General features: G+C 38.4%; 1 protein-coding gene across 5 annotated transcripts in view; it reads left to right on the top strand.

Moving 5' to 3' along the window:
- The window catches only part of LOC148648189 (death-inducer obliterator 1-like), a 38,085-nt gene that overhangs the window by 2,820 nt on the left and 10,219 nt on the right, over positions 1–25,046 (top strand). For 3 of the 5 annotated variants that reach the window (XM_088608246.1, XM_088608244.1, XM_088608245.1), the window contains exons 2-10: positions 9,992–10,105; positions 10,515–11,304; positions 11,883–12,198; positions 12,886–13,092; positions 14,162–14,366; positions 21,661–22,228; positions 22,490–22,649; positions 22,895–23,011; positions 23,711–23,869. In XM_088608246.1, coding sequence (XP_088464372.1) covers positions 10,024–10,105; positions 10,515–11,304; positions 11,883–12,198; positions 12,886–13,092; positions 14,162–14,366; positions 21,661–22,228; positions 22,490–22,649; positions 22,895–23,011; positions 23,711–23,869 — 2,604 coding nt within the window. In that variant the 5' untranslated portion in view covers positions 9,992–10,023. The remainder of the gene's footprint in view (positions 1–9,991; positions 10,106–10,514; positions 11,305–11,882; positions 12,199–12,885; positions 13,093–14,161; positions 14,367–21,660; positions 22,229–22,489; positions 22,650–22,894; positions 23,012–23,710; positions 23,870–25,046) is intronic. The other 2 variants (XM_088608248.1, XM_088608247.1) reach the window with 1 other exon arrangement.

The following is a 25,046-nucleotide window of genomic DNA, read 5'->3' as shown; positions in this document are numbered from 1 at the left end:
CATATTAATGACTTTGTACTCCTATGCACTTTTTAAAATATTTGATCTCATGTATTTTAGTTTACTTAGCGTTAAATGAAATGTTGCATTCATAACTGCAACAGTTATCGGAACATGATATTTTTGTACCATTTACACAGCTATTACTAAGCAGACATGACCAAAATAAATTCATTATTTTGATTAAAATTCAACATCAGTGGGGTAAAGGTGAAACTGAAAGACATAGCCTGTCAGGGTACAAACAATACAAGCTGTGCATCTGTGCTGCATCTCATTGAGCCCGAGTAGGCGTGTGTCTGTTCACTAGGTGCTGCATGTCATCTCATATATTAAGTAGAGCTCAAGTCGGGCGAGTAACTGTCACATTTTTTGTCTGCTAAAACTGCTGTTACATAAGCAGTATGTAGACATTTTCTTGTGCTGGAATGTTGTTGCATCAGGATAAGCCCACAGGAACAGCGGTATTATGTGAGGTCTCGAGACCAAAGTGACATCAAGGTCTGTTGATGTTTTAGAAATGTTTAAGTCAGGACCAATGTCTTGGAGGGCTGGTAATTTCGTAAATCAACAGTGCCCGAAGAGCTGGGAGAACCTGCAATTTGGTCCAGTTAAGCCAGTAACCAGCTGGTTTGGCTCATCGAGAGCTGAGCTGGGACAGAAACAGGCAAACACTCTGACCTTCAAGGACCAGACTGGACATGCCTGGTGTAGATTGTAAAATGGTGGGAATGGATAAACATGTTTGGTGAGTGTGGCACCATCTGCTGGTTAGTTCTGTGTAATGTGTCCCACTTATTGGATACCTATTGAGTAACAAATCCTCACTTTTGTATTTTGTTGTTACTGTTTTAATTTTTAAACTCAGTCTAAAAAGCTGGTTGGAGTTCTCATAGTTAACATCAGATACTTAAATGTTTTTTTTACAGCCTCTTGATGCAGGATCTTAACTGGGAAAATGTACTGAATTAGATCTTTTATAGTGATTTGTCCTGAAATGGGCCTTGCTGGTTAAATGACCACAGAATCCTTAATTATCCCTAATGAATAACTCACAACCTGAGTAAAATTCCTTTATTGATATATCATTACAGCTTTATTTTTAAACATCACTATGTTGAGGGTTGCTTGTTAGTGTTTAAGTAGAAGTAATCTTTGGAATAATTAATAGGCATCTCATTTTGTTTATTTGAATTGTACTGTAAGAGATGTATGCAGGGGGAGAAGTGATGTAATGTGATTTATATGATTGTGCTTCATTTTTAGGTTATATAGCATCTTTATGCGTAGAATTATTGCATCCAATAACAGCATATACACCATACCACAAACTTTATGGTGTGCTTATCATTTCGAGTTGATCCTGTGCAAAACTACATTTAAGAATGTTTCAAGGTAAAACCTTCTATACAAAAATATTTTATAATAAAATGTTATGTAACTTTTTAAGTGACCTCTTTCAGCACAAAGTATGCAGTATGAAAGTTATTTAATAGATGTCTGTTTTTAGAAACTGTTTTAAAAAAAACTAAAAAAAGACAATATAAGGCAAGCAATATATCTGATTAGATATTAAAGTGAAACCATGTATAAACAGAAACAGGGCATACTCCACAATTCCTTAATTCTTTCCCTGTTTTCTCTATGTAGTAAGACAGAACATACTCTTCTAAGCATCAGTTTTATTTTTATTTAATCCAAAGTGCTATAGTTGTTTCAAGTAAAGATGAAAAGGACAGGCGGGTGGTGCAGTGGTTAGTGTTGGTGCCTCAAGCATTTGGGCCTTGGGTTGAGTTCCAGACCTGGGTTCCTGTCTGTGTGGAGTTTGTGTGTTTGCAGGGGTTTCCTCCCATAGTCCGAAGACATACTGGTAGGTTAATTGGCTTCTGGGGCAAAATTGGTCCTGGTGTGAGTATGTGCATGTCTGTATTTGTGTCAGCCCTGTGATGGACAGGTTGTGCCCTGACTCCTCCTCGACCCTGGAGTGGAAGAAGCGATTAGGAAATGGATGGATGGAAGATCTAAAAATACATTTTATTTGCGCTAGATGCTTCACTGTAGTGTAGTAAAACAAAATGGCTGGTCTATTTTGTCTTCTGGAAGAATATAAATCTAGTTAATCAATTTTGTAACTGTGATCTTTAAGTAAAAGTGATTTTTTTTGTATGTACGAGTTTAATGTTATTTAATTGCTTGGTTATTTGATACTTGGTTGAGTGCTGAAAATTATTTTTTAATTGAAGGTTTTACAGAAAAATGTAAAATAGGTTACATGGGGCACCCTTTTCCCCAGGTAGAATGGAATCTGTTATATATCACAGTGCATATAATAATGTAAAAAGTTTTTAATTGGTGTTTTTTGTATTTAGCAAAAACGGATTTGACTAAGTAAATATAAGTTCTCCGGGTTGTAATTGGATGAGTGTATCAAGCAGGAGAAAATGAACAGTGACCAAGATGTAGAAGCTCAGGTCCTAGCAAACAAAAGAAGATAGGGTAAGCTTTTAGGAGGTTTGAACAAGTGGCAGGAGACCGGTGAGTGTTCCATCAGCCTGCTTCCGTAGATGAGCAATTTCTTTGCAAGAGTATTGGAATAGAGAAATGTGGAAGAGGCATTCACATTCAATACAAATGAAAGAAAAATGTCAGCAGAAAACTGAAAACAAACGGGCAGTAGGAAGCAAGCATCCAGAGCAAAACAAGAATTAAACGTGTAATGAATCTCCTGAAAGAACAATACAAAAAAATCCAAAATTATACTGATTTATAATTGGTGGATCAAAAGAAAGAAATCGTCAAGATACACGGTAACCTGCTCACTGCTGCATAAGTGCAACCTCAAGATCTGTGTGGTAATGTTTGTTTTAACAAAGGAAAAATGACACGTGAACTACACATTTAATAAATTAAATAAAGTGTACAGGCTTGTTATATATTTACATGTGCTCAGTAGGAAAAGGAGGTCTTTACTTTGAAGTAATCTTGATATGTTTTGAAGATTCCAACCAGATGATTTCCGAGGGCCTGCCTCTGCAGCCTGGGTTTGTTAGGCTGGCTCTTTGTGGCTGTCCTGTTCTTCATGTGGCATTTTGACAGCTAGAGTTGGATTCAGTGGCGTTCTACTGCAGGCATCTGTCGAATTTTAGAAGGTCTGCTTATATGTCATGGGTATTTTGCCAAACCTAATTTGTTATTTGATTAATATTAAAGTTGGAAGTTGTTTTGTATGGATCAGTCAGAGGTGTTCCTGGCTTCCTATAGGTGAATTAAAGTGTTGGGCTTATGAATGTATGATTTGCAGTATAACAAACTCAATCCATTACCTTATAAAAGACCTTTATGTTGTACTATTTGAAGCATTCAGCTGCTTTCTGGGCTTATGTCTGTTTCTTAAAAATTGAAATTGTTTTCAATAAAGTGGATGCTGATAAATGTAGGGTGTTAAACTTTGTGAAATATTAGCAGCAGAACACAGAAGGATTGATGAAGAGTTCCGTGGTCACTCTGCACCCTTACTTCCAGTAGGGCACTGCGAGTGTAACTAATAGTTCTGCTGATTTATTTTTTAATGCAGCAGTGTTGGGATCAGTCCCAGTAAACACCTTTTTTCCCCCATAAGGGGAATTAGAGTTGGTAGTTGCTTTGAAGATTTAACAAATGGGAATGGAGCTTACCTTAGCAATTAGGTTTATCGAAGAATTATCTGAGTGTGCACTTCTACAGGCAGACTTGTATATGCCATTTGTTTTGAGGATGACATCTTGTGTAATTGACTGCTTAGTTCTGTAGAGGGGGTGAGGGGTGCCAAGTACATGAACCATTTTGTGTTTCTGTGTTCAGGGGTTATACCCGGTTGGTTAATGAGCCCTTATTTGCCAGACAGTTAAATATCCCTCTTTTAAAATACAAGTCCTATAGATTGTAAATGTGTGTCATATTTCCCGAGTAGTAAATTACTGCTGTCCCTTCTTACAAAATTTTCATTCTTTTTTCCTTTTAATATGCAGTTTCCACCTTTAAAGAACAGTAGTCTGAAAATAAGTGTCTCATAAAGCACGTATTAAAGTGGAGGAGGGGAAGGAATGTGGTCAATGTATCGTATGTAGACCAATTGATTAAATAAGAGTATCGTTTTCTGTGGGCAGATAAATTCAAACCATAAAATGCAGATGAATGTGTAAAATAGTATCCAAAACATAAAATCTAGCAGGTCTTACTGACCTTCAAATTAGAATTGTCAACAGCCTTTTCCATTGGGGACTTCCATTCTAAACTGCTCTTTAGTTAATCCAGTTTTAATTGTGCCTAAACTTTTGGGACTTATTTTATGACTCAACATGATTGTTGGATAAATGGGCGGTATAACATCCATGAACAGGGTGAGTATAGGTAATGGTCCAAAGGTAATTTATCCTTAAATCAATGTATTGCTCCATCCTTGGCTCTATGCCATAAGTTGTTTGGTAATTGACTGAAGTCCATGTGGGTTTTTAAAAGATAATGTAAGCCTCTGAAGCATGCACTTCTCAAGCCAATGAGTATGTTCGCCTGTATTTGTCGCTGTGGTTTAAAAACCTGTTTATCGAAGCTTCATTCAGTTGTTAGTACATCTGTTTCTAGCTGGTAGGCTGTACCATGCCTTAAGAAATGCTTGGTATGTTGTGTATTTGTTGTATCTTATCGCTGTGGCTGTAATTAAAATTGTGTGAGTGTTTAATAGTTATGATCTTATTCCCTCTTCATGGGTTTCAGACTGAATTTCATGATTTGTTTTTGGTATGTGATTTGAAGCTGTGGTGTTGGCTGTTTAATGCCATTTAAAAAGGGCAGTAGTTTTGATGTTTTAGTATTGTAAGGCAAAATATTTGGGTTTGCAGTTCTTTGTCAAAGTGATTTAGATAGCGTAAAAAACATCACCTGCAATTGCAGGCAATTTCACTTTTTGTATCGGATGCAATAAGTAATTTTTTTTTGCTGACTAACATTTGTCATTATCAGGACTGAAAAGTCACTGGCTATAAGTATATGCAGACAGTTTTGCAGTCATACAAACTGCACAACTGCTGCACATGTTTTGCACCAGTTTGATGTCTTGTGGGATTATGTCCCATCCATTTCATAGAGTCTGCACAAGCATTGGTCTCTGTGTTTTCTTCTTCTGTAGGACAGTAACTATATAAGTCAGTCAAGGAAATTTAAAATTTGCTGTGCCTTAAGCTTCCCGTTAGAACAGAATTAAATAACTCATTAGTATCTGGGATTTAAACCCAACCTGATTAAGAGCCCATGGCCCTGACCAATACTCCTCCGTTCTACTGCAATGCATAATACAGTGATGGGACTTGGGTATGATCCAGAACACACTCTGCAGTTATACTGTCTCTTAAAAGGATCCTTTTCCCTGCTCAAGTCTTTTCTACTTGATATTCTTTATAATTTCAGTGTTAGTCATTTGTTGGCATAGGTTGAGTTGATGGTATTATCAGAATTGTCGGGAATTTTATACAATACTTTTATGTAAATTATGAATTTATATATATAATATCCTCTATGAGATTTTCCTGATTTGAAGTGGCAATTCATATTCATCAATAATTGTCTTTTAATTTGTTTTTTTGAGAACAATGCCATAAATTCTACTTCATTTTTTAGAGCAGTGTTGCTAGTTATAGATCAGGGTGTTTATTGAAAATATACTTTTTAGTGTTTTTAAACCTGGGCTTCGTATGTGGCATATCAGGTACAAACCAAAATTTAAGAAGTATCTTGTACAAATGCTCAAAATAACAATTAGCAATCTAAAATGTTCTTCTGCATTTATCTTTTCTGCTTTCAGTTAAAGAACATTTTTGTGCTGTACGGAGTTCTAGTCTGATTTATAGATTTATAGAATTCAATGTGTGCTATTATATCAATTTTGAAATTTTGATATTCTTTATGCCTGAAACTAGTACAAAAAGTCACATTCGTTAAGTTGTCAATTTGTAATGTCTTGCAACATGCGTTTTGATCAGTTTCGTCAGTTGATTGGATGTTAAGAATAGCTTGCTATACTTGAGCTGTAGACAGTTTGCTATTTACATTTGGAATGATATAAAAACTACCAAATTGATTTTTGTTTTGACTGCTGAAGTAGGTAAATTTTCTACTTTTCAGAAGTTCATGAGTTGAGGATGTAACATATAAAAGTGTAGGAACATTTGTTCAAACATTTTTCCCCCACTCCTGAGTTTTTAACCTTTACATGTCTCTAAATTATCGATCTTGGTTGTCATGTAGATCAAATTTAGATTTTTTGATTAGGCAAAAATCTAAAGGACTAGAAAACATGCATTGATCCTGGTCATCAGGTGTCTGATTAAATTCTACACGAGATTGTAAAATATTTCAAATTAACTGCTGCTATAGAAATAACACAGTTTAGCACAATTCAAAGAGAAGACTTGGAAATGTTTATATACATTTATATACAATAAATGAACTTGTAGTGCGCAAAGAGGAGACAAAGTCCATAACTGTGTTCTGCAAAGAAGGAAACAAGCTTATAATAATGGTTATTGTTATGAAAAATAACTTAATAGCTGTAATTCAGGCATTAACATTACCTTATATATCAGGACTAAAACAGTACAAATTCACTTAACATGTCTGTTGAAGGAAAACACATGTGGATGCTTTAGTTAATCTTTAAAGCATTCATTTGGAAAACAGTGTTCTATATAATTGCTACCAATTCATGTTGATGTTTAGGTTTTGAAGTTGAAAAAAGTGATTTGTGAAGGCATTTGCAATTTGTACATTTTCAGAATGTATTAAGCAGGTTAAGAGAAGTATGAAGTATGAACAGTCTGTTAATGAGTAGGGTCATGATGTCACTTCCAGCACCGTGAGAAGTATGAATAATTAGCTGCAGCCATAACCTTGTGTGCTTGGCCACTCCAGCTGATGAAACTAGAAGTATATCCTATGCTACCCTATTAACTGCCCCCATACCGTTACTAAAGAAATCAACCTCTGTTAATTATGATTCAGAATTCTTAATGCCACCTTTGCTATTAAAATTAAAGCAAAACACTAAGTAAACAGTTACAATTCAAAGAGTACCATCAACATTTCTGTGCTAACTTTAACCTGGTACCTTACATGTTAACTTATTTAAGAGGCTGCAGATAACCGATCAGGATGAGAGACCAAGTATAAGATATAATGAATAACACAAGTCAGGGCTCTGTTTGGTTGATTCCTCTGTGCAGAAGTACTTCTCAGTCTCCACTTGTTTTTAGCTATTGGCATGGCAGCAACACTTCCACTGCCTCCAGACTGTACAGTGCAGTTTATTACAGAGCTAAATCAAACATGCCTTCCTTTAGTTTAATGTTTCACAGAGTGCTGTCTCTTTAAGTGTGTACTTGAGTTTGCTAGGTGATGAGGTGCTGTAAGTGGGGGATGCCCAAAAGTCCAGTCTACATTGTAAGACATCTGTCATTAGGGATGGAAGTATTTTGTGATTTTAATAGTGCTGTTAAGAAAATACAAAATTGTTTTCCTAGATGCTGTGGTTTTTACCATTTTGATAAACTAACAGATTATGGTTCTCAGTATTGATAATGGCAAATGTCATCCACTCCTTAGTTATTCTTTTAGACATGAGGGTTGGTTCGTAATGTTAAGCCCATTTAAACCTTTTAATTTGGAGAAAAGTTGAAAAATATTTTAAAAAAGATCATGTGCATTTTTTGTTTTATTTTGTTTTAAACTTCCAAAAAATGCAGCAGAAATAACCCTAGGCCCTTCAGACATCAGTGACTGTTAATGAAACTTAATTTGCATTTCCTGGTAATGAATGCACAAGATTAAATTCATGCCCATGAATGTGTAAATGCCCATCGGTAGATCTGAAGTGAAAATCACAAGATATCTTGCTATGACCACTGCTTACAGTTTAGCATCTGAAGAAGCTTACCCGAATTTGTAAAGTTCTGCAGCATTCAGAGACTGGGAAGCTGATTCTTTTTTCTTTCCTAGTTCAGTTTAATAAGGAACAGGCTAGAGATTGAGAGGTTATCTCATCAGAACCCAGGCAGAGGCAGCTCTTTGACAACCCCATCTCTTCTCCCAGTGTCCAGTGTGCCATCAAGGCCGTGACTGGTGTACTGCTGGTGTGCAGGTATGATTCAAAGATGTGGGAGTGCCCCAGTCCAGCAGACATTAGAGATTGTCAGCTTAGTGATTACCAAAGACTTGGAACAAATTAACCGGTCAAACAGCTTATTTACCAAATGAAGACATTTAGAGGTCATTTGGTCAAATTACCTTTAGTCCTGAATGACCAGAGGTGTCTTAATTGAACAGATTCTGCTTTACTTAGTGTAAGCTACAAGTGGGTTGTGACTCTCCAGGACTTGATTGGAGAGTCCTGTTTTACAGTGTGAATTTGCCCCCTTTGTTTTCACAGAATTAAAGTAGATTTTGCAGTGTAGTTTTCCTTTGTCAGAGCAGGACTCTCAGATTTGTGATGGCCTAGTTGTTAGCCTAAGTTTCCTGCCAGTCTGGGTGTGAATAGACAGACATACTAGGGCGAAAATATACACTCAATTTTATAGCTGATAAATTGCATTTTTTGTTGGTGAATGTAGTAAATACATTATTCATCATGGTTGTCTTGTGGCTAGTCTTAACTGTAGTGTGAAGAGTTATTAAAATGAGCATATATTTAAGCAAAGTTGAATGAAGTAAAAGCTTGCGTTTGCTTTATTTGCTATAATCCTTGACGATTTATTGGTTTGCTTTGTAATGCAGATAATGTTAAGACATGATTTGGAAATCCCATTCAAATACTTTGACCTCTTCATGTAGTGTCTATTGTCCTTTTATACATTTCATTCAAAGTTTTGTTAGAGGATGTACAGCTTGAGCAACTGGTTGTTGGGCTTGAGGAGTCAGGCATTAACTTTCAACTATTTGACCTTTATGTTGTCAGTGCTGGATCATCTGATACAGCTGGTATTTTGGGGGCTATGTTGAGTGACACAGATCCCCTCCTGTCCTCCTCTAGTGTGAGTTCCAGGCCAAGGCAACAGCAAGGACTTAGGTAAAACCCCAAAGTGAAAGGACCATGCTGGTCAGTGCTATACAAGCAGTTTTCGCATTTGTCCCTTACATTAAGGGTGGCACTTCATTGTCTCAAATTTGGGGAGTGTACACAATAGAGGCATTTCACTGTGGTTGTGTCTGATCTTGAACAGCAGTCCATAGGTTTAGGAAATATTTACTACTAATTTCTAAGCTGGAAGTCAGTCAGAAGCTCATTATAAGTTGTATTTGTATCTTTTGGCAAAGTTATTAAAAGTCAGTTCTGAAAATGACTGTTGGAACAACTTGTGGCAGAATAAGTTTAAAACTTATGTAATCAGTCTTTCTGTATTATTCTGGGACATCAAATCTTGTAGCATTTCTTCCTTTCAGGGGTGTTTTTTCATTAATTCCTTATCACAGGCTGAATATTTTTTCTTCAAATATCAAGTTTTGCTGCTTTTCAGGAAGTATGCATGCTCAGGTTGTGGGTGACATGCTTTTTTTTCCCATCAGAAAGATGGCACATTGCATCATAGTTTAGAACTCTTTTATCAGCAGTTAGAATGTCCAGAAGCATAAATGTAAGGTGTGGTTAAAACAAAATAAAAACTAGCATCAAATTAAAGGTGCTTCAAGTATAAAAAATCTTTATTCCTCGTGATGGTCACTGACACACTGCTGTCTGCCTGGCTCATGTACAATGGAAACTGGTACATAAGATGAGACCTTGAACATTTTGTGACTGCTGAGTGGGCACACGGGTGTTAGTGGCTTGTTTGTATTCCTCGCTGAGTTTGTTTAGTGCGTGCCGGTTTTGTTAAAGCAAGTCACTTGTTTAGTGTCATTGCCATAATGTCTAAAAGTTATGCAATATTTTAGTGGGAAATATTTGACTGATTATTTGTCTCTATTGCAGATTTTCTGTATATAAATAGTAGCTTATCAGCTATGGAGGACAATGAGAGGTCTGAGCCGTCTCTAAATCCTGAGTCTGAACAGAGCCAGGATCCTTTGGATGTCAGCTCTCAAGGTACGTTCATTACTTTTTGCAAGTTTCTGAAAGTTACTTTCCGCAAGTAATCTACACAGCATTGTTCTTGATCCCACTTGACTGTCATTCTGCTTGTTTGTTTTAATACAACTTCTGTTGTTGACTTTTTTGGAAAATAGTGCACTAGTGGTTAATGTATAAAGAAAAAAAGCACATACTAATGCTCAGAAAAGAGCCAGGAAGTTGACACCAAGCTTTATTTCATATTCGCACTAGCTTCTTTGAAGAAAACACTGCCTGCAGGTGTCAGGAATTTAATTTTCCCGTGTGGTCTTTGTTGCTTTATAAAGGTCTTTGAGTTCTAGTTACGGTCAGTTGAAAATGGAGAAAGCAAGTTAAAGATTTTGTATTCAGCTTTGCTGTACGCATTTTATCTTGTTTTTCACAGCTTCGACGGTGGAAGAAAAAGAGGAGCAGAACGATGACAGCTCGGAGAAGTTAGAGGAGGCGGGCAAGTCTGTCAAGCCTACAAGCAAAGAGTTCAGAAAAACCTGGGGTTTCCGAAGGACCACAATTGCCAAGAGAGAGATGCCGGGAGATGGAGACAGCCAGGACTCTGGGAATGCACCGCTGCGCCGAAGCGGGCGTCAGTCCAAGAGGACTGACAAGATGGAGGAGTTCCTGTCGACGGCCAAGCGTGGGCGTGGGAGGAGGAGTGCGCCGGTCAGCCTGGAGAACTCTGACCCACCCTCTCAGCCCCCCACTGACACGGAAACGGCATCGGAGGCCAGCTTCGATGGGACCGCCGAGGCCAAGGCAAGCGGCGACAGCGCGGACGCGAAAGGGTCTCCGGACAGAGACCAGAGCAGCCAGAAAAACCGGAAAGGCGGCTCAGGCACGGAGGACAGCAGCTCTGACGATGACGACGACAACGAACTCACGCTAAAGGAGCTGCAGAACCAGCTGAGGAAGAAGCGCACAGAAGGAGAGGCAGGGACGGAGACGGAGCCGGTGAAGGCAGATGACATCGGTGAGACACCTACACCTGAGCCAAGCAGCAAAGAGCCCTCCAGCAGCCCTGGGAATGGAGCAGGAAGGGATGCTACCTCGCCAGTCAACAAGACCAAATCAGGGGTGAAAAACGCAGGGGACAAGGGACCGTCTTCCAGTAGATCGGAAAACGAGGGCTATGACCCCAATGCCCTTTATTGCATCTGCCGGCAGAAGCACAACAACAGGTACATACTGCTTTACGTTTTGTTCTATAACTCGAAATAGGGATAGCTACAATAATCTTTAAAACTGGCAAATTCCTGAGTCAGCTGGTTATTCAATTTGTTTCTTCTAAAGAGGGGTAGATTGATGGGGTCATATATCCTCTTCCGTTATTGAGCCTTCTGAGTTTTTTTACTGTTAAGATTGGATCAGCATGCTGCTCTGAGGCATGCAGTGAAGGTGCCACATAGAGTGCAAGCACGATTGAAGACAGGGTAAGGAGTAAAGAGAGGGATTGCAGAGGTTAAACTCCAGGATGATTAAAATGTGTTCAGTGTAGTCTGTAATGCTGCAGCTGCTGAAATATAAAAATACATCTTTTTATTCCAGTTTTGCAACTTTGACATTCTACCTTAAGCTTTTAAACACTGTAAACTGAAGAAACTTATATGATTTACTGTTCCCCTGTGATGGGGAAGATAACTCGCCCTTAAGTAGTCTCCTTCTCTGTTTTAAACATAATTGCTATTGATTAAATGAAAGGGGGATGGCATGTAGTTTTAGCTGTCCTGGAATTTAAAGGCTTCTGTTGTACAATCAGGTTTATGATCTGCTGTGATCGCTGTGAGGAGTGGTTTCATGGCAACTGCGTGGGTATCACGGAGGCACGCGGCCGTCTTCTGGAGAGGAACGGGGAGGACTACATCTGCCCGAACTGCACGGTGAAGCAGGGCCAGTCCTCCGACAGCTCCAAGGAGGAGAAGCAGGTCGTTCCAAAGCCTGATCAGACGAGCTCCACAGAACAAACTTCCACTCCTGAGGGAACTGAGAAGCCCACAGAAGATCAGGGGATCAAAGGGAGAATAGAGAAAGCTACCAATCCCAGTGGGAAAAAGAAAATCAAAATATTCCAGCCAGTACGTATTTGGCTTTTTTATCTTTAAAGTTCTCTTTAATATTTTTTCGTCTGTCGTCTTGTACTGATAGTCACAGAACAGTTTTTACCTTATTTTGAAAGATCCTTAGCCGTGTTTTAAAGATACCTTTTAGAACATTAGAGAAGTCTTTGGATGTAATTTTATCTTTTATCTGAAACATCTTTTAAATTGGAACTATTGAAGTGTTTTCTTGGTAGGCAATTTCAGTTTAAAAAAATTGAATTTTAATTTGTTAAATTATTTTATGTTACATACTTATGAATCTCAATTGATTTTCATAAATGTGAAAATGCTTGTTTTTTGCATTTTCAAACCTGTAAATGTGCTTTTTCACACTAATGTAGTGTAGATATTTTACTGCATATGTCTAAAAGATTTCAAGATGTATACACTGCCTGAAGCTGCCTTGTTCAGAGAAATTCCACTTTTGCTTCTAAATGCATTTAAATAGAGTGAAGGTGCTTCAGTATCTCTTTAATGGGGAGGTAACTGAAGGTTTCCTGAGCTCACTTCATCACTTAAGTTTGAATGATTGATAAAGAATGGAAAACAGAATGAAGTTATATTTCTGTGAATAAAAAGAAGGGGTTTCGGCAGCACAAGGCAGTCTTGCATTGGCGCAGGTGCCATCTGTGGTGGTCTTAACTAGTCTGAGTTTATTTACAGGCTGTTGATGCTAGCACACTTCCCACGTGCATCGGCCCAGGCTGCACCAACCAGGCCTTGCCAGACTCGGTCTACTGTGGTAACGATTGCATTCTCAGACACGCTGCAGCTGCAATGAAAACTCTCACTGATGTGAAGGAACCCAAACCGAAAGAAAAACCTAAATTAAAAGCTCAGAAAAAAACACCTTCAAAAACGCCAGCCAAGGTAACTTTTTCGGTGCTTTGGTTCCTTTCATATGTTGGAAGAAAGTGTCGACCTTTTCATGTCTTTTTCAGGGTTCAAAAAAAGATAAATGACCAAAACACAAACACTACCACCAGGTGTTGGCTTAAAGGGCAAATGAATGGTTGCTGTTGATGGAACTCAATTCTGAATGCCTGCTGTCCAGTTTTGGATGCAGTATTGCATTTCTGCTTTTCAAATTTTAAAATAAATGTTATAGACTGTTAATTGCTGAAAGCATTTTAATAAAATATGAAAGGACTAAATGTCAGATTTAGAACATTTTCTCCTGGAAGTGGAGCTCATTAACTTGCCTCCTATTGAATTCTATTCTAGCAGTCCCTCTTCAGTTTAAGGTTAGCTATGGGGTATTTTCATCAGTTTTTTTATATACCTCTATGCTGCTCATACATTTAAAAGAAATGCAGTCTTACATTTGCTCCGATTGCAGCAGTGTTTTGAATTGTGAACTGCAACAGGTGAGTAGCATCTTTAGTATTGTCGTGACACAAAGTCTTAAGTCTGCTCTGTCTGAAGATATTGCTTCAAAAAGATACATTGCTCTGTCAGACTGCAGTTAATTAATGTTTCCTTCTTATACAGCCTTTCTTTCAGTTGCTATTTCGTACTGCTATTTAGAGTATTCTGTGTTAGTGTATTCTTAATTTTTCCTTGATTTGTTCTGATCACATGGTACTAACATTTCTATATCCCCCTCTTTGCGTAGTTTAGAGCACTTTGTAAATTGCCTTTGCCATCATGTAAATTATTTAACATAAAAACCCAATATGATCTTGAAGAGCATCTGCATTTTTTTCTCAGTGAAAATAAAATTGTATGTAGCCTACCTCTTATCTGTAAGGCAATTTTAAACCCTAACACAAATCATTACCATGTGAGTAGATAAGATGTCTTTGATTGGACTGGTAATTACATGTTGGATTTATTTGCATAATAAGAATTTCTAGCTAATATTTTCACAGTTCCTTAAAGGTATCAAATTGCATTTCAGGATCTATTTGTTCATTAATTGAGCTGTTTTCTTTCTCAGGCTCAGAAGAGACCTGTTCCAGAGCAAAAGAGCGAGAAGAAGACTTCGGAGGTGGCCGCTAAAACAGAGGAGGGTTCCTCCAACAGTGAGGGAGAACAAGCAGAACAAGAGCCTGTTGTACCATCCTGGTCCAGCGATCATAATTACAATGCAGTAAAGCCAGAAAAGACTGCAGCCATTTCGTCAACTGTGTTTTACAAAGCGTGTATGTATCTCCAAGAGGTTTTCAGCACTAACATCTTATTTCTTACATCCAGTCTTTTAGTTTTTAAAGTTTCAGAAGAGGAAATACCACAGACTATTTTAACAGTCTCGTTTAGTATAATGTTTTAAAAACATAACATGACCATTGTAGTGAAAAGATTTTACACAGAGGGACAGTTCAAGAATTGCCTCTCTCGACAGGTAAGCTACAAGAGATCTAAGTCCACCAAATATTTTAATTTAACAATAATTGAAATATATTGTCTCATTATATAAAATGTTGCAACCATTTCCAGCTACTGGTAAGTATAGAATAGTTTGATTACCTGTCAAGTGTTAAAGGGGTAAGTATTGTGGTTGCTCAGGATCTAAATCTAATCTTGCTTTCTTTGCATACAGTGTTTCGGGACATTAAATAAAGGTGTCAGCTTTATAACGCAGTTGAACTATTTTGGATAAATTCAGTATTTGCATATAATGAGCTTCAATCACATCCAAAGCCCCAAGTGTGCAAGTCTAGAGCCTCGTCCTAGATCTATGTAATATACTGGACATTTTTGGTTTATTTGTTGATGACAGTCGGAGCAAGTGTGTTAATGCGTCCTAATCCTACCTAAAAAGTTATCTTTTTCATAGCCTGCTTTCTCTTTTGATCTTAAGATCAGAACTTCATGTTGCAACTAAAAGTTGCTTATGTATGGGAAGATTTAATTATCTAAATCTGAGTAAATGAGCTGGGGCATCTAAATATGTAATAACTTAATGCTTCTTGTTCAACAACTTTAAGATATACATTAAGAAAAACAATTGGCATTTGTTACAGGAGTGATACTAGATGTGCTCTTCTTATTGTCAGCACATGTCATTTAAAATCAAACCACCTGGTGCATTGGCAGGAAAGTCTGCAGAGTGCTTTTCTAAGAGGAGTCTTGAAATGCAGCACCTTTTAGTTGTCCCGGGTTTAAACAGAGTTCCATCACATCTTAAAGTCAATACATTTTTGCTATCCATTATGACACTTTATTTCCTGCACTGTTGAAACTTCTGAAGACTTCGCCTTTTCGTAAAGCAGGTAGGTGTCCGCTTTAATCCGAGTTTTTCACAAAGAGTATTACACCGTTTTAATGCTGACTTTTAGGTACCACACTATTATAGAGAATATTTTCTCTTGGCCAACAGCTATAAACCAGTATGAACGTTTCTTTAATTATAGCACTTTCATCTTTAACGTTTGCATGCTTTGGTGTATTTATAATTTAAACAGCCTATAAAATAAAAACAGATATCACAGATACCCATTTTAATGACTTCTTTAATTGCTTAAGTCACCAAGACTCCATTCTCTAAGGGATGCTTCCTGTCAACGAGGTGATACTGAAAGACGAACCCCAGCAAAGCCCTGCAGCACACTGTTCCACTTCAGGACATTGAGGGTAAAAGTCACATAAAATGTGGCTGGGAATTGATTCCCATCAGGTTAAAGATCTTTCATAAAGGGATGGATAAAACACAGGATTTCAGCTTGTCGGCAGCAGCAGGACCACTCTGGCGGAAGATTTGACCTCGTGCCCTCTGCGGAGGAATCCTGCTGGAGCATAAAGAAGCAATGAAGAGTACCTCAGAGGCCTGAAGAGATCGAAAGTCGACAGGATACGCTTGGAAAGCAGTTAGGCAGGCAGGCCTTTATACCCAATATACAATTTGTTTTGTACTTCATTTCATAAAATCAAAATGAAACTATAAATGAAATACATATTCATACATTTGTACATCATAAGGTTGACTGAAATCACAGGCTGAAGATTATGATTATCTGGGCAATTGAGAGGATTAGGGAATTAGACTAGTGCCATTAACCTAGTGTCGCCTATACAGCTTGGGAAATGCCTAGAGCTAAGTAGATTTTGACCCATTTCTTAAGTTTAGTGTGAAATATGTATGGGGGTAGTAATACAACCTTATTGCTCTAACTTGGATGATTCCAAGATTAGGGGAACAGCCACTGCATATTGAATTACAAGACTGATAAAGTGCATATTCCGAAAGCACAAAACCATTGTTAAAACCTCCCATTAAGATGAGCTCTTGGTTTTGTTCCATATTGAAAGCTGAAATTCTGAGTGAATAGGTTTTCACAGGTGTCTACACCTATGGAATCAGTATTACTATAATGTAAAAATGTCTTGCGTAAACCTAAAATCCTCTTGGAGACAATATGATTGCAGTTCTTAAATATTACAAAGTGTTAAAATAGTAAGACGTAGGATTTATTAACTTTACAAAGTTTACTTCATCCCCAAATTTAGCCACAATTAACTGGCTAGTAGAGTTAAATATCTGTGGAGGTATTTTGCTTGATTTTTGTTAAAAAAGCCATCTGTTTTAGTGCATACATTTGGTGCTAAAATGAATACTCGCATGGATTCAGAGACCATACCATCAGTGAAGATTTGAAAACAAAAAGCACATGGTGCCTCTAGTGGTGGAAGTAAACATCGCATGTGCAGTGTATTTTGGAAAGCAGGCACCAGAAGATTGTCATGTTACATTTCAAGGTTGTTTTCAAGACTTATGAAACCTATCATGTCAGTAAGTGTCCGGACCACCACAACATTCATTCCAAGACATATTTAGAAATAAGTCTCTTGACAGATTGTGTTCCGTCTCTCATCCCAAATGGAACACTAAGGGCTAAACCGCCAGTGGTATTTAACTAATGCCTTTATAGTTGCCAACAAGGTATAAACTAGCAGAGTTTTTAAAATGCCATCTTAAGTCAGCTAAGTTTGTTATTCAAATAGGTTTAATTAGTATTAAATATTTGAGAAAAAGTTACCTAGTTTTAGTTTATATTAAAGTACTTAAACCCTGTTCCCAAAGCTTTTAGAAAGCAAAAGGTTGTGGTACAGAGAAATGAAACCATGTCTCAAAACCATACTTAAATCTTTAAAGACTTGCCTAAGAGCTAAATGAATTTTCAAGCTTTGTATGGTTATTAAAGATCACACATTTAGGTAAATGCATAAGCTTATAACTACTGAGCTAAGGAATAAATGCGTTTTAGAGCAGGTTAATTTTGCCTGTAGGATAGCTTTTAAAACAAAGCGTTTACTATAAGAGGTAGTATATTTGCAAACCATTGAAGTATCTAGATGTTCCTTAGATTCTGTAGTATGGTTGTTTTTTTGAGGGAAGTGCAAAATCACTAACCAGCAGCTGTATATAACTTCCTGCATGAGGTGCGTCAGTGGGTAACAAACAGCAGAAGTAACAATATAATGCAATATTGGGAAGATGATTTTATGTACTTTTCAAGAAAAGTACTCTTTAAAAGAGTACTGGGACTAGGCTGCTGGGTTTTTTTACTCAGGGTTAATTGTATAGTTTCCTACATTTTAATTGTTGCCAGAGATAATCATTAAACAGTGTGGGTAGAATGTGCCATCACTAACTGCTTTGCCCGTTTCTTACTGGGATGCAAGTGAAGATGTCATTAATGGGTGAACTTGAGTTGGCAAGTGCAATCAAATTCACGTTATATCTTCCATTCTTTAGTAGTTTAGCCAATAGCCAAGAAGTGAGTTCATGGTTACGTAGCTCCTTATTTGGATGAATAAAAAAAAGACTTAACAGGTTCTAAAGCCCTATGAACTTTCTGATAATACAACATTGTCAGACATCCTGTATCTCTTATGTATGAGAATACGGGTTGTGTTCAATGTAGTATGTAGAGGTTTTAGTGCATATACCGAGGAGATGAATGAATGTGGTTATGTTGTCCTTTGTATGCAAGAGAAACCATTCATACACTTCCAACCTACACTTTGTATATTACCTTTGCACATCAGAATTAAGGGTTTTATTTCGGTCATATGGATTGAAATTGTAGGAAACTGGTATCCCCAGTATTGCCATTGGAGTGTGCTGCCCAGTGCCTTCTGATTTTGTTGCTAAGGTGTCTGAACCGACTCCACACAGTGCAGTTCCTGCAGTCTCGCAGTCTTATTTGGCGATACTTTGGGGTCTAACATCAAGTTGCCTCTTTGCCCCTACGTCGTGGATTAAATAAAAGTTCGGCAGTGCATGGCTCTTTGATTCGCATGTGTGCGTATCCAGCTGAGCTGTGCGGCTGCTGCCTGCTTTCAGCTTGCCATTCCCACATGTCACGTCAGTGACTCATCATCTCTTGCTTTTCTTCTGTCACCCTTGACTTCTGGCAGCCCTCTTTAACCGTCACTTGGTGGTTAGTCTTTAAATTCTTAAGTTGTCTTTGGGTTGTAAGTCTTAATAGGTTGAGATTATTTTAATTTCAGTATGAAACTGCTATAGGATTCCTGTTCTTATTTGCACTCCGGTGAAGAAGTGTAAAATCTGAATACTTTCTACTGGATTAACAACAGGTCGTCTTGTCTAGGACTCATAAATTAAGAAATTCAATGTTTTCTTACAAAGCATATACTTGCTTTTGAGCTAAGGATGCAAACAGAGTAGTTACACCTATGCAGGATCCGTTTGTGGTTCAAAGGCCTTTAAATATTGAAATTTTTGTCTACACAGGGGTCTGCCCCATACAAGGTAGTCATCTTATTAGTGGTTAATATTGCTTGTTTTATTTAATGAATGTTTTCACATTTTATAGTCAACTGGTTGAGTTTTGAAAGTTTCTTAAGTCTGAGCACAGTTCACTGCACTTGGGCTGAGTGTTTGTTCATGTGTTATGTGGTTGAATCATACATATCTAGAAGTCATCTCATTCTTCTGAACAATTAAGGTCTTGCGGCTCTATATTGTGGCTTTTATTAGAACTTGAATAGTTACACAAATACTAATAAAATAAGTCTTCATTGTAAATATGCATTCTGTTAGGTGGCATTGGTGCGTTTAGTATGTTTATAGGCATAAGTATAGGTGTTCATTCCCATTACTTTTCATTTATAAACTACTAGTTTGCACTAATGGTAGTTTAGTTGAAGGCTCATTAAATTGGAGTACCAGCACTTGAATTTTGGTATTTAGGCAGAACTGCTGTCAAGAAAGGAAATTAGGAGTCAATGAAACGGCAAGGTTTTTGACTAATGTTATCCAGTACACTTTCCTGCTTCTCACTGGCCACATAATGCAGACAGAGCCACATTAAGCTCTGGGTTCCACAAGAAGAGTTCCTCTGGGTCAACAGCAATGCTTCCAGTCAGCACAGGAGCACCTCTTTATTCCTGGACGTTCCCCTATTCTTCTAGGTATTGGGCAGGAGCAGCATTGCTTAGCTTCTTCATTCAGCTTTGAGATCTCCAAGATGGTATGGCTGCACTGCTGTGCATCGCTATTTGTTCAGTTCCTGTCGTCTGCTGCGATACCTCAAGAGTCCTAAAGAACTAAATGAAAATCAAATGCTTTCAAACAAGACCCTGCATTTGTGTTTAAGATTACTACTTTTTTAATCTACATTTACAACAGTACACATCACACAGGTATGTGAAATGTCATGTGTTAGTGGTGAGGGTAAGTTACTTTTCACTATCTTGGATGGTATTTTAAATATGATTTATTTATTGGATTCAAGATCACATCTGGTTTTCATATTTTTGTCACCTTGAAGCTACACCTTGGAAGCTCTAAATGATGCATTGTTTTCCACTGGAGATAGACTAATGGCACCTTATATATGGAGTTCATATGTTCTTATTTGCCTGGGAGGATTTTCTCTGGGTGTTCTTCCTCTAGCAATCCAGAGACATAGTCTAGGTTAATTGGCATTCCCAAATAGCACCTCTGATGTGAGGATGAATGCCTGTGTGTGCCCTGCGATGGACAGATGATATGGTCCTGCCTTGCTCCGGCTCATCAATACACTCATAAGGATAATGCAGTGGCTGAAGATGGATGAAATTATATTCTTGGGTTTTGTGGCCTATTCTAATACATTCTTGTTGTGTAGCCTACGGTCTCAAGCTTGACAAGGAAGCAATTCCAGTTTTTCTGATCATATAGAAGTGAGTAATGTGTTGTTCAATGATCATTGTGCCATTTCAGGGTTTTTAATGTAGTACTGAATGTTGGGATTAGATGAACTGTGGTTTATTTCCTCGGTGAATGGGGAAATACAGTTTTAACTCTAGCCCCAATGATATCAAAAAATAAATTAAGGTTTTAATTTGTGCCTTAATGTGAAAGCAGTCTAAATGTCAAATTAATAGTGTAATGGTAGCCACATCAAAGTTGTGTTTTAAACACCAAGTCCACCCCCTTGGTCTTCCTTTAATATGATCTCCCATGCATCAATGTGTGAAATGAAAACTTCAGTTCACGATGAGCAAGGATTTATGCACCCACCTGACTGCACAAAACCGCCAGCTGATTTCTCAAAAACAAAGGGAGAGATAGTCGGCCTCGAGCCAGCGCCCTCGACCCACTTCTCGTGGATTTCATTTCCACTGGCTGAAGACGCCCTCGTTTGGACTGAACAGATGGAAGGATCTGGCAGAAAAGGAGTCTTTTCCAAAGTCTTAAAGAAATGAAGTGAACGGGGCGGTCTCACAGGGTTCAGATTTTTAGGATTGGGGATTTTAGGATTTTCCTGCATGGAATGTACTCTGGAATTAAACCTTGAATTAAAGGAATAAAAAATGAACCAGTCTGTTTCATTATTATAGAGATAATCTATCACACTATTTAGTAAATCAGAAAGTCTTTACTAATGTATATCTTGTTTTCTATGTGTAATGGATGCTGCTCATGGACACGATTGAGTTATTTAAAATACAAGTGCTTTTCTAAAGGGAAGACTTATAATGTAAAATCAATTTCACTATTTTGCAGAAATGTTTTGAAATTAATTTGACAATTTTACTTTTTCTACAGACTTAAGGTGATACATGGTTGCTATACCTTGCTATAAAATGCGTAATTTCAGATCCTCCTGATTGCTTACAGTTAAAATATTGTAATTTCTTGTCTTTGTCCGTTGTTCAGGAAATTTCAGACTTCAGTCAAGTTTTGTTCACCTTGTAAAGGTTAAGTTATATAAAGCCGTTATCTTTCAGACTACAAAAAGGAAGATTAATTTAATCTCTACCCACAATCCATTAGAACATTGTTTAACATCAGGATTTTGGGTCTTCAAGTTCACTTTTGAATCTTATCGATTTAACTTTTGGAGAATTTGCCATTTGTGGAATGTGTATGTGTGACCGGAATTGCTCATCATGTGCTGGGTGCAGCTGTAAGAACACCCTGCTATCGTGCAGCTCTGTGCCCAGTTGGGGCTTACGGTTATGTTTATTTTATTCTTAACGCAGCTGCAAAAGAGAATGAGGATGTTGAGAGCAAAAAGGAGTCCAGCGCCCCACGAAAACGATCTTCAAGTCCTCCTGCACCATCCAAAGGGAGCAAGAAGGCTCCCGCCTCTGGCGGAGTATCGGCCAAAGCAAAGAAGCCCCCTCCTTCCCCTGGGAGCGCCAGTGGGTCCTTGAAGAAACTCCCCAAGCCTTCCAAGAGCAACACAGCCTCCAAGAAGCCCAGCTCTGCTCCAGCTGCCCCGGCCCCTGGACAGATGGCTTCTGCCAGCCCAGCCCCTGGGCAACCGGTGTCAAGGCATCATGTCACGGGGGCCCTGAGAGTTGCCAAGACCACCTTTACTATTCCGAAGAAACAGCCCAATAAGGAGCAGCAGCAGCAGAACCACCCTCCAATTCCACCTGCCTCGAATCCAGCTGCAGCAGCTAAGGCCCCTGCTGGGTACTCTGCACCCCCAGGGCCTCAGGTCCCCTCCAGACCTCCTCCTCCTCCCAGCGCCCCACAACCTCAACCGAATAACCAGATCAGGCAGAACATCCGCCGCTCTCTCACCGAGATCCTCTACAAGAGGTGAGGCATCTGGCACTAAATACCTTATGGTAGACTTCCTCCATTTATAAGAGGTGACAAAACTGAATCTCAGCTTTTCTTTCTTAATTTCTATCCACACATCTCAAAGTCATTGCCTGGTTATGTTCTTGTGTGAGTTATTAATTGGGTGTTGCTTTTTTTTTTTTAAACCTCCTTAATAGCTGGTGTCGGGTGAAGTTTTTAAAGTACCCCGGTTTGCAGAGAGACAGGCCTCATCCTTGAACCTTTTAACATTTTCAGGGTGAGCGATAGCGACGACCTGGAGAAATCCGAGAGCGAAGTGGGCAAAATCGCTTTCAGCATCGAGAAGGAAATGTTCAGTCTGTTCCTGAACACAGACAACAAATACAAGAATAAATACAGAACGATCATGTTTAACTTGAAGGATCCTAAAAACAAGGTTAGTGCTCGAACAAGCGTGAACTTACGTTAGCCATCTTGCAGTACGTTTGCTTTGTGTCTTGCTGTTGTGAATAATGCTTCACTATGTGCAATGCAAATTAATTTAGTGATCTAGTTTTTTTGGATTTATGCATTTTTCTTAAATTCCAAGAAGTATCCTCTCTATAATATTTAGCTTTTTAATGATCATTTTTATTGTTTTAAGCATTCTCATCTTGTTTTGCTTGTGCTGCTTTTTTTCAGGGACTGTTTTATCGCGTTATTGGAGGTGAGCTCAGTCCCTTTAAACTGGTGAGGCTGAGCCCTGAGGAACTCCAGTCCAGAGAAATCTCGGAGTGGAAAGAGAAGGACCCGAGTGGGGTGAGTTCCTCACTCACTCAGCACCCTGTAACATTGCCGTTTTCAGCCTGGGTCAATCTCCACACAGCCTGCAAGCAGGCTTGAAAAGTTACTATTGCCCTGGGTGGGAAAACATCACCTGTGCACAGAAACGTGTGTATTGAAGTAACCTTAAAAAATGGTGCGAATGGTTCAAAGACCATTCCTTGCAAATACACAAAATACATGCGTCAGATACAGTGGGAATGATCAACCACCGTGTTGGTCTCATAGTGTGCTGGCACACTCATCTATTCCTTCCACTGCTGTTTTAAATAGTGTAAAAACACTTTGTCTGATCCCGGAACAAATACCTCCACGTTTTGTGAATTAAATATAATCATGGTATATCTACTGGAGACTTACACCTTGGGGGTTCTCAGCCCAGGATTGGATCAAGGGTCTTTAGTAGTTTGGCCCTGGAATCAACTGGACAAAAGAGTTAAAAACAACGATTACAGTGGACAGCCAGCAGTCCTTGCAGTCAAAAACAAATTCCAACCTGTGTTTTTATACTAAATTAGATTTTTTTAAGCAGGCTGGAAAAAAAGGAGGGGAAAAAAACTTAAGATATCTGTCTCGGACATTGTGTGACCAGTTGACGGGAGGTTGTATCCTTTAAGGGTGCAGGTGTGAATGCTGCGAGGACCATGGTCCACAGTGTACTGTTTCTGTCTGCAGGTCCTCGAGCCCAGCCAGAAGTCTCAGCGTGAGGCACAGAAGTTTGGCCTGAAACAGGAGAATGTGCCTGATGTGGACATGGAGGAGTCTCCTCCCATGTCTGACGGAGACGTATGTATTAATCCTACCTCCCAGTCGCCCCGCATGGCTTCCGCAGCAGTAAGTGGCTTCCTTGCTTGGGTTTCAGCGCATATCTACTCCCACTTTATCCATAGCTTCTTCACAATGTTTTACTGGCACACCTCACTTGCAGCCTTCCTCTCGCGAGCCTGACACACCTTTCCACCTGGTCACACTCTGCTGGGCTTGATTGTAAACTCTCTTGTGTGCTTAAGCTGCTTTGTTTTTTTTATTTTCATATATTTTGCTTTTTATCCAAGCAGTTTGAGGTATGGCAACTGCTTTTTGTAATCGGCTAATGAGTCTCAGTTATACGTTATTTGTTATGAAATAATCATTTTGAATCCTTTCATCTAACCTGGTATGTCAGTTGACAGTGACAACGTGAAAAGTACACTGCAGGGCATTTTTGCTGGGGAATTTGAAGAAAATTTGCTTTCAATGCTAGGTGATGCCTGATTGTTGTAGCATTTACTATCAGTATATTGTTCCGTCAAAAAATCAATACAGTGATGTGTCTGTACTGTGTAAAAAGCACAAACTTTAATACAGCACTACCACATTATACTGCAGCTCAATCGGTTATAATATGGTATCATCATGTCTTTCATTCTCATATGCATTTTTTCTCAGGATGGCCTCAATAAATAGTAAAAATCAGGGAAGATGACACAAACAAAAACATCTTCTACTGTTAAAATAAACTTAAGTTTCATGTCGAGTCAGACATGATGAAGCCTGTGTACTTACAACATATTTTATTTGAGATAGCAAAAACAAGCTGTCATTGTTAAAAAAAAACAAGTAGGAAACATTAAATTTATTTATAAGCATCTCTGTTATTTATAACATAATTGTGTTGTAAAAACACAATTTTAAATTATTGACTTATGTAGGCTAAGCTTTATCCTGGTGGAATGGTGGTTGTCTCTGTTGTATTGAGTCTATTAATATGGGATGTCGGTTCAGGAACAAAAATGCCAAAACTTGTGAAGAGAAGCATAAATAACACTCCCCCACTGATAGACGCCCAGCTTCTTCAGTTAAAGAGGAACCAGCACTATACCATCTAGAACTATATCAAACTGTAATACAACACTTCTAGTAGATGAGTGAAGTAATTACACTGAGTAAATTACACTAGCATGTGCACAACAACTCAATAGATTTAATCTTAATTACTCCACTGGTTGTTGAGTGAAATTGGGACACTAGC

This window comes from Lepisosteus platostomus, chromosome 15 (genome assembly GCF_059453375.1).
Source record: "Lepisosteus platostomus isolate fLepPlt1 chromosome 15, fLepPlt1.hap1, whole genome shotgun sequence".
Lineage (NCBI taxonomy): Eukaryota > Metazoa > Chordata > Actinopteri > Semionotiformes > Lepisosteidae > Lepisosteus > Lepisosteus platostomus.
Note: the sequence above shows the minus strand (reverse complement) of the source record. Positions and strands in the feature narration are given on the sequence as shown.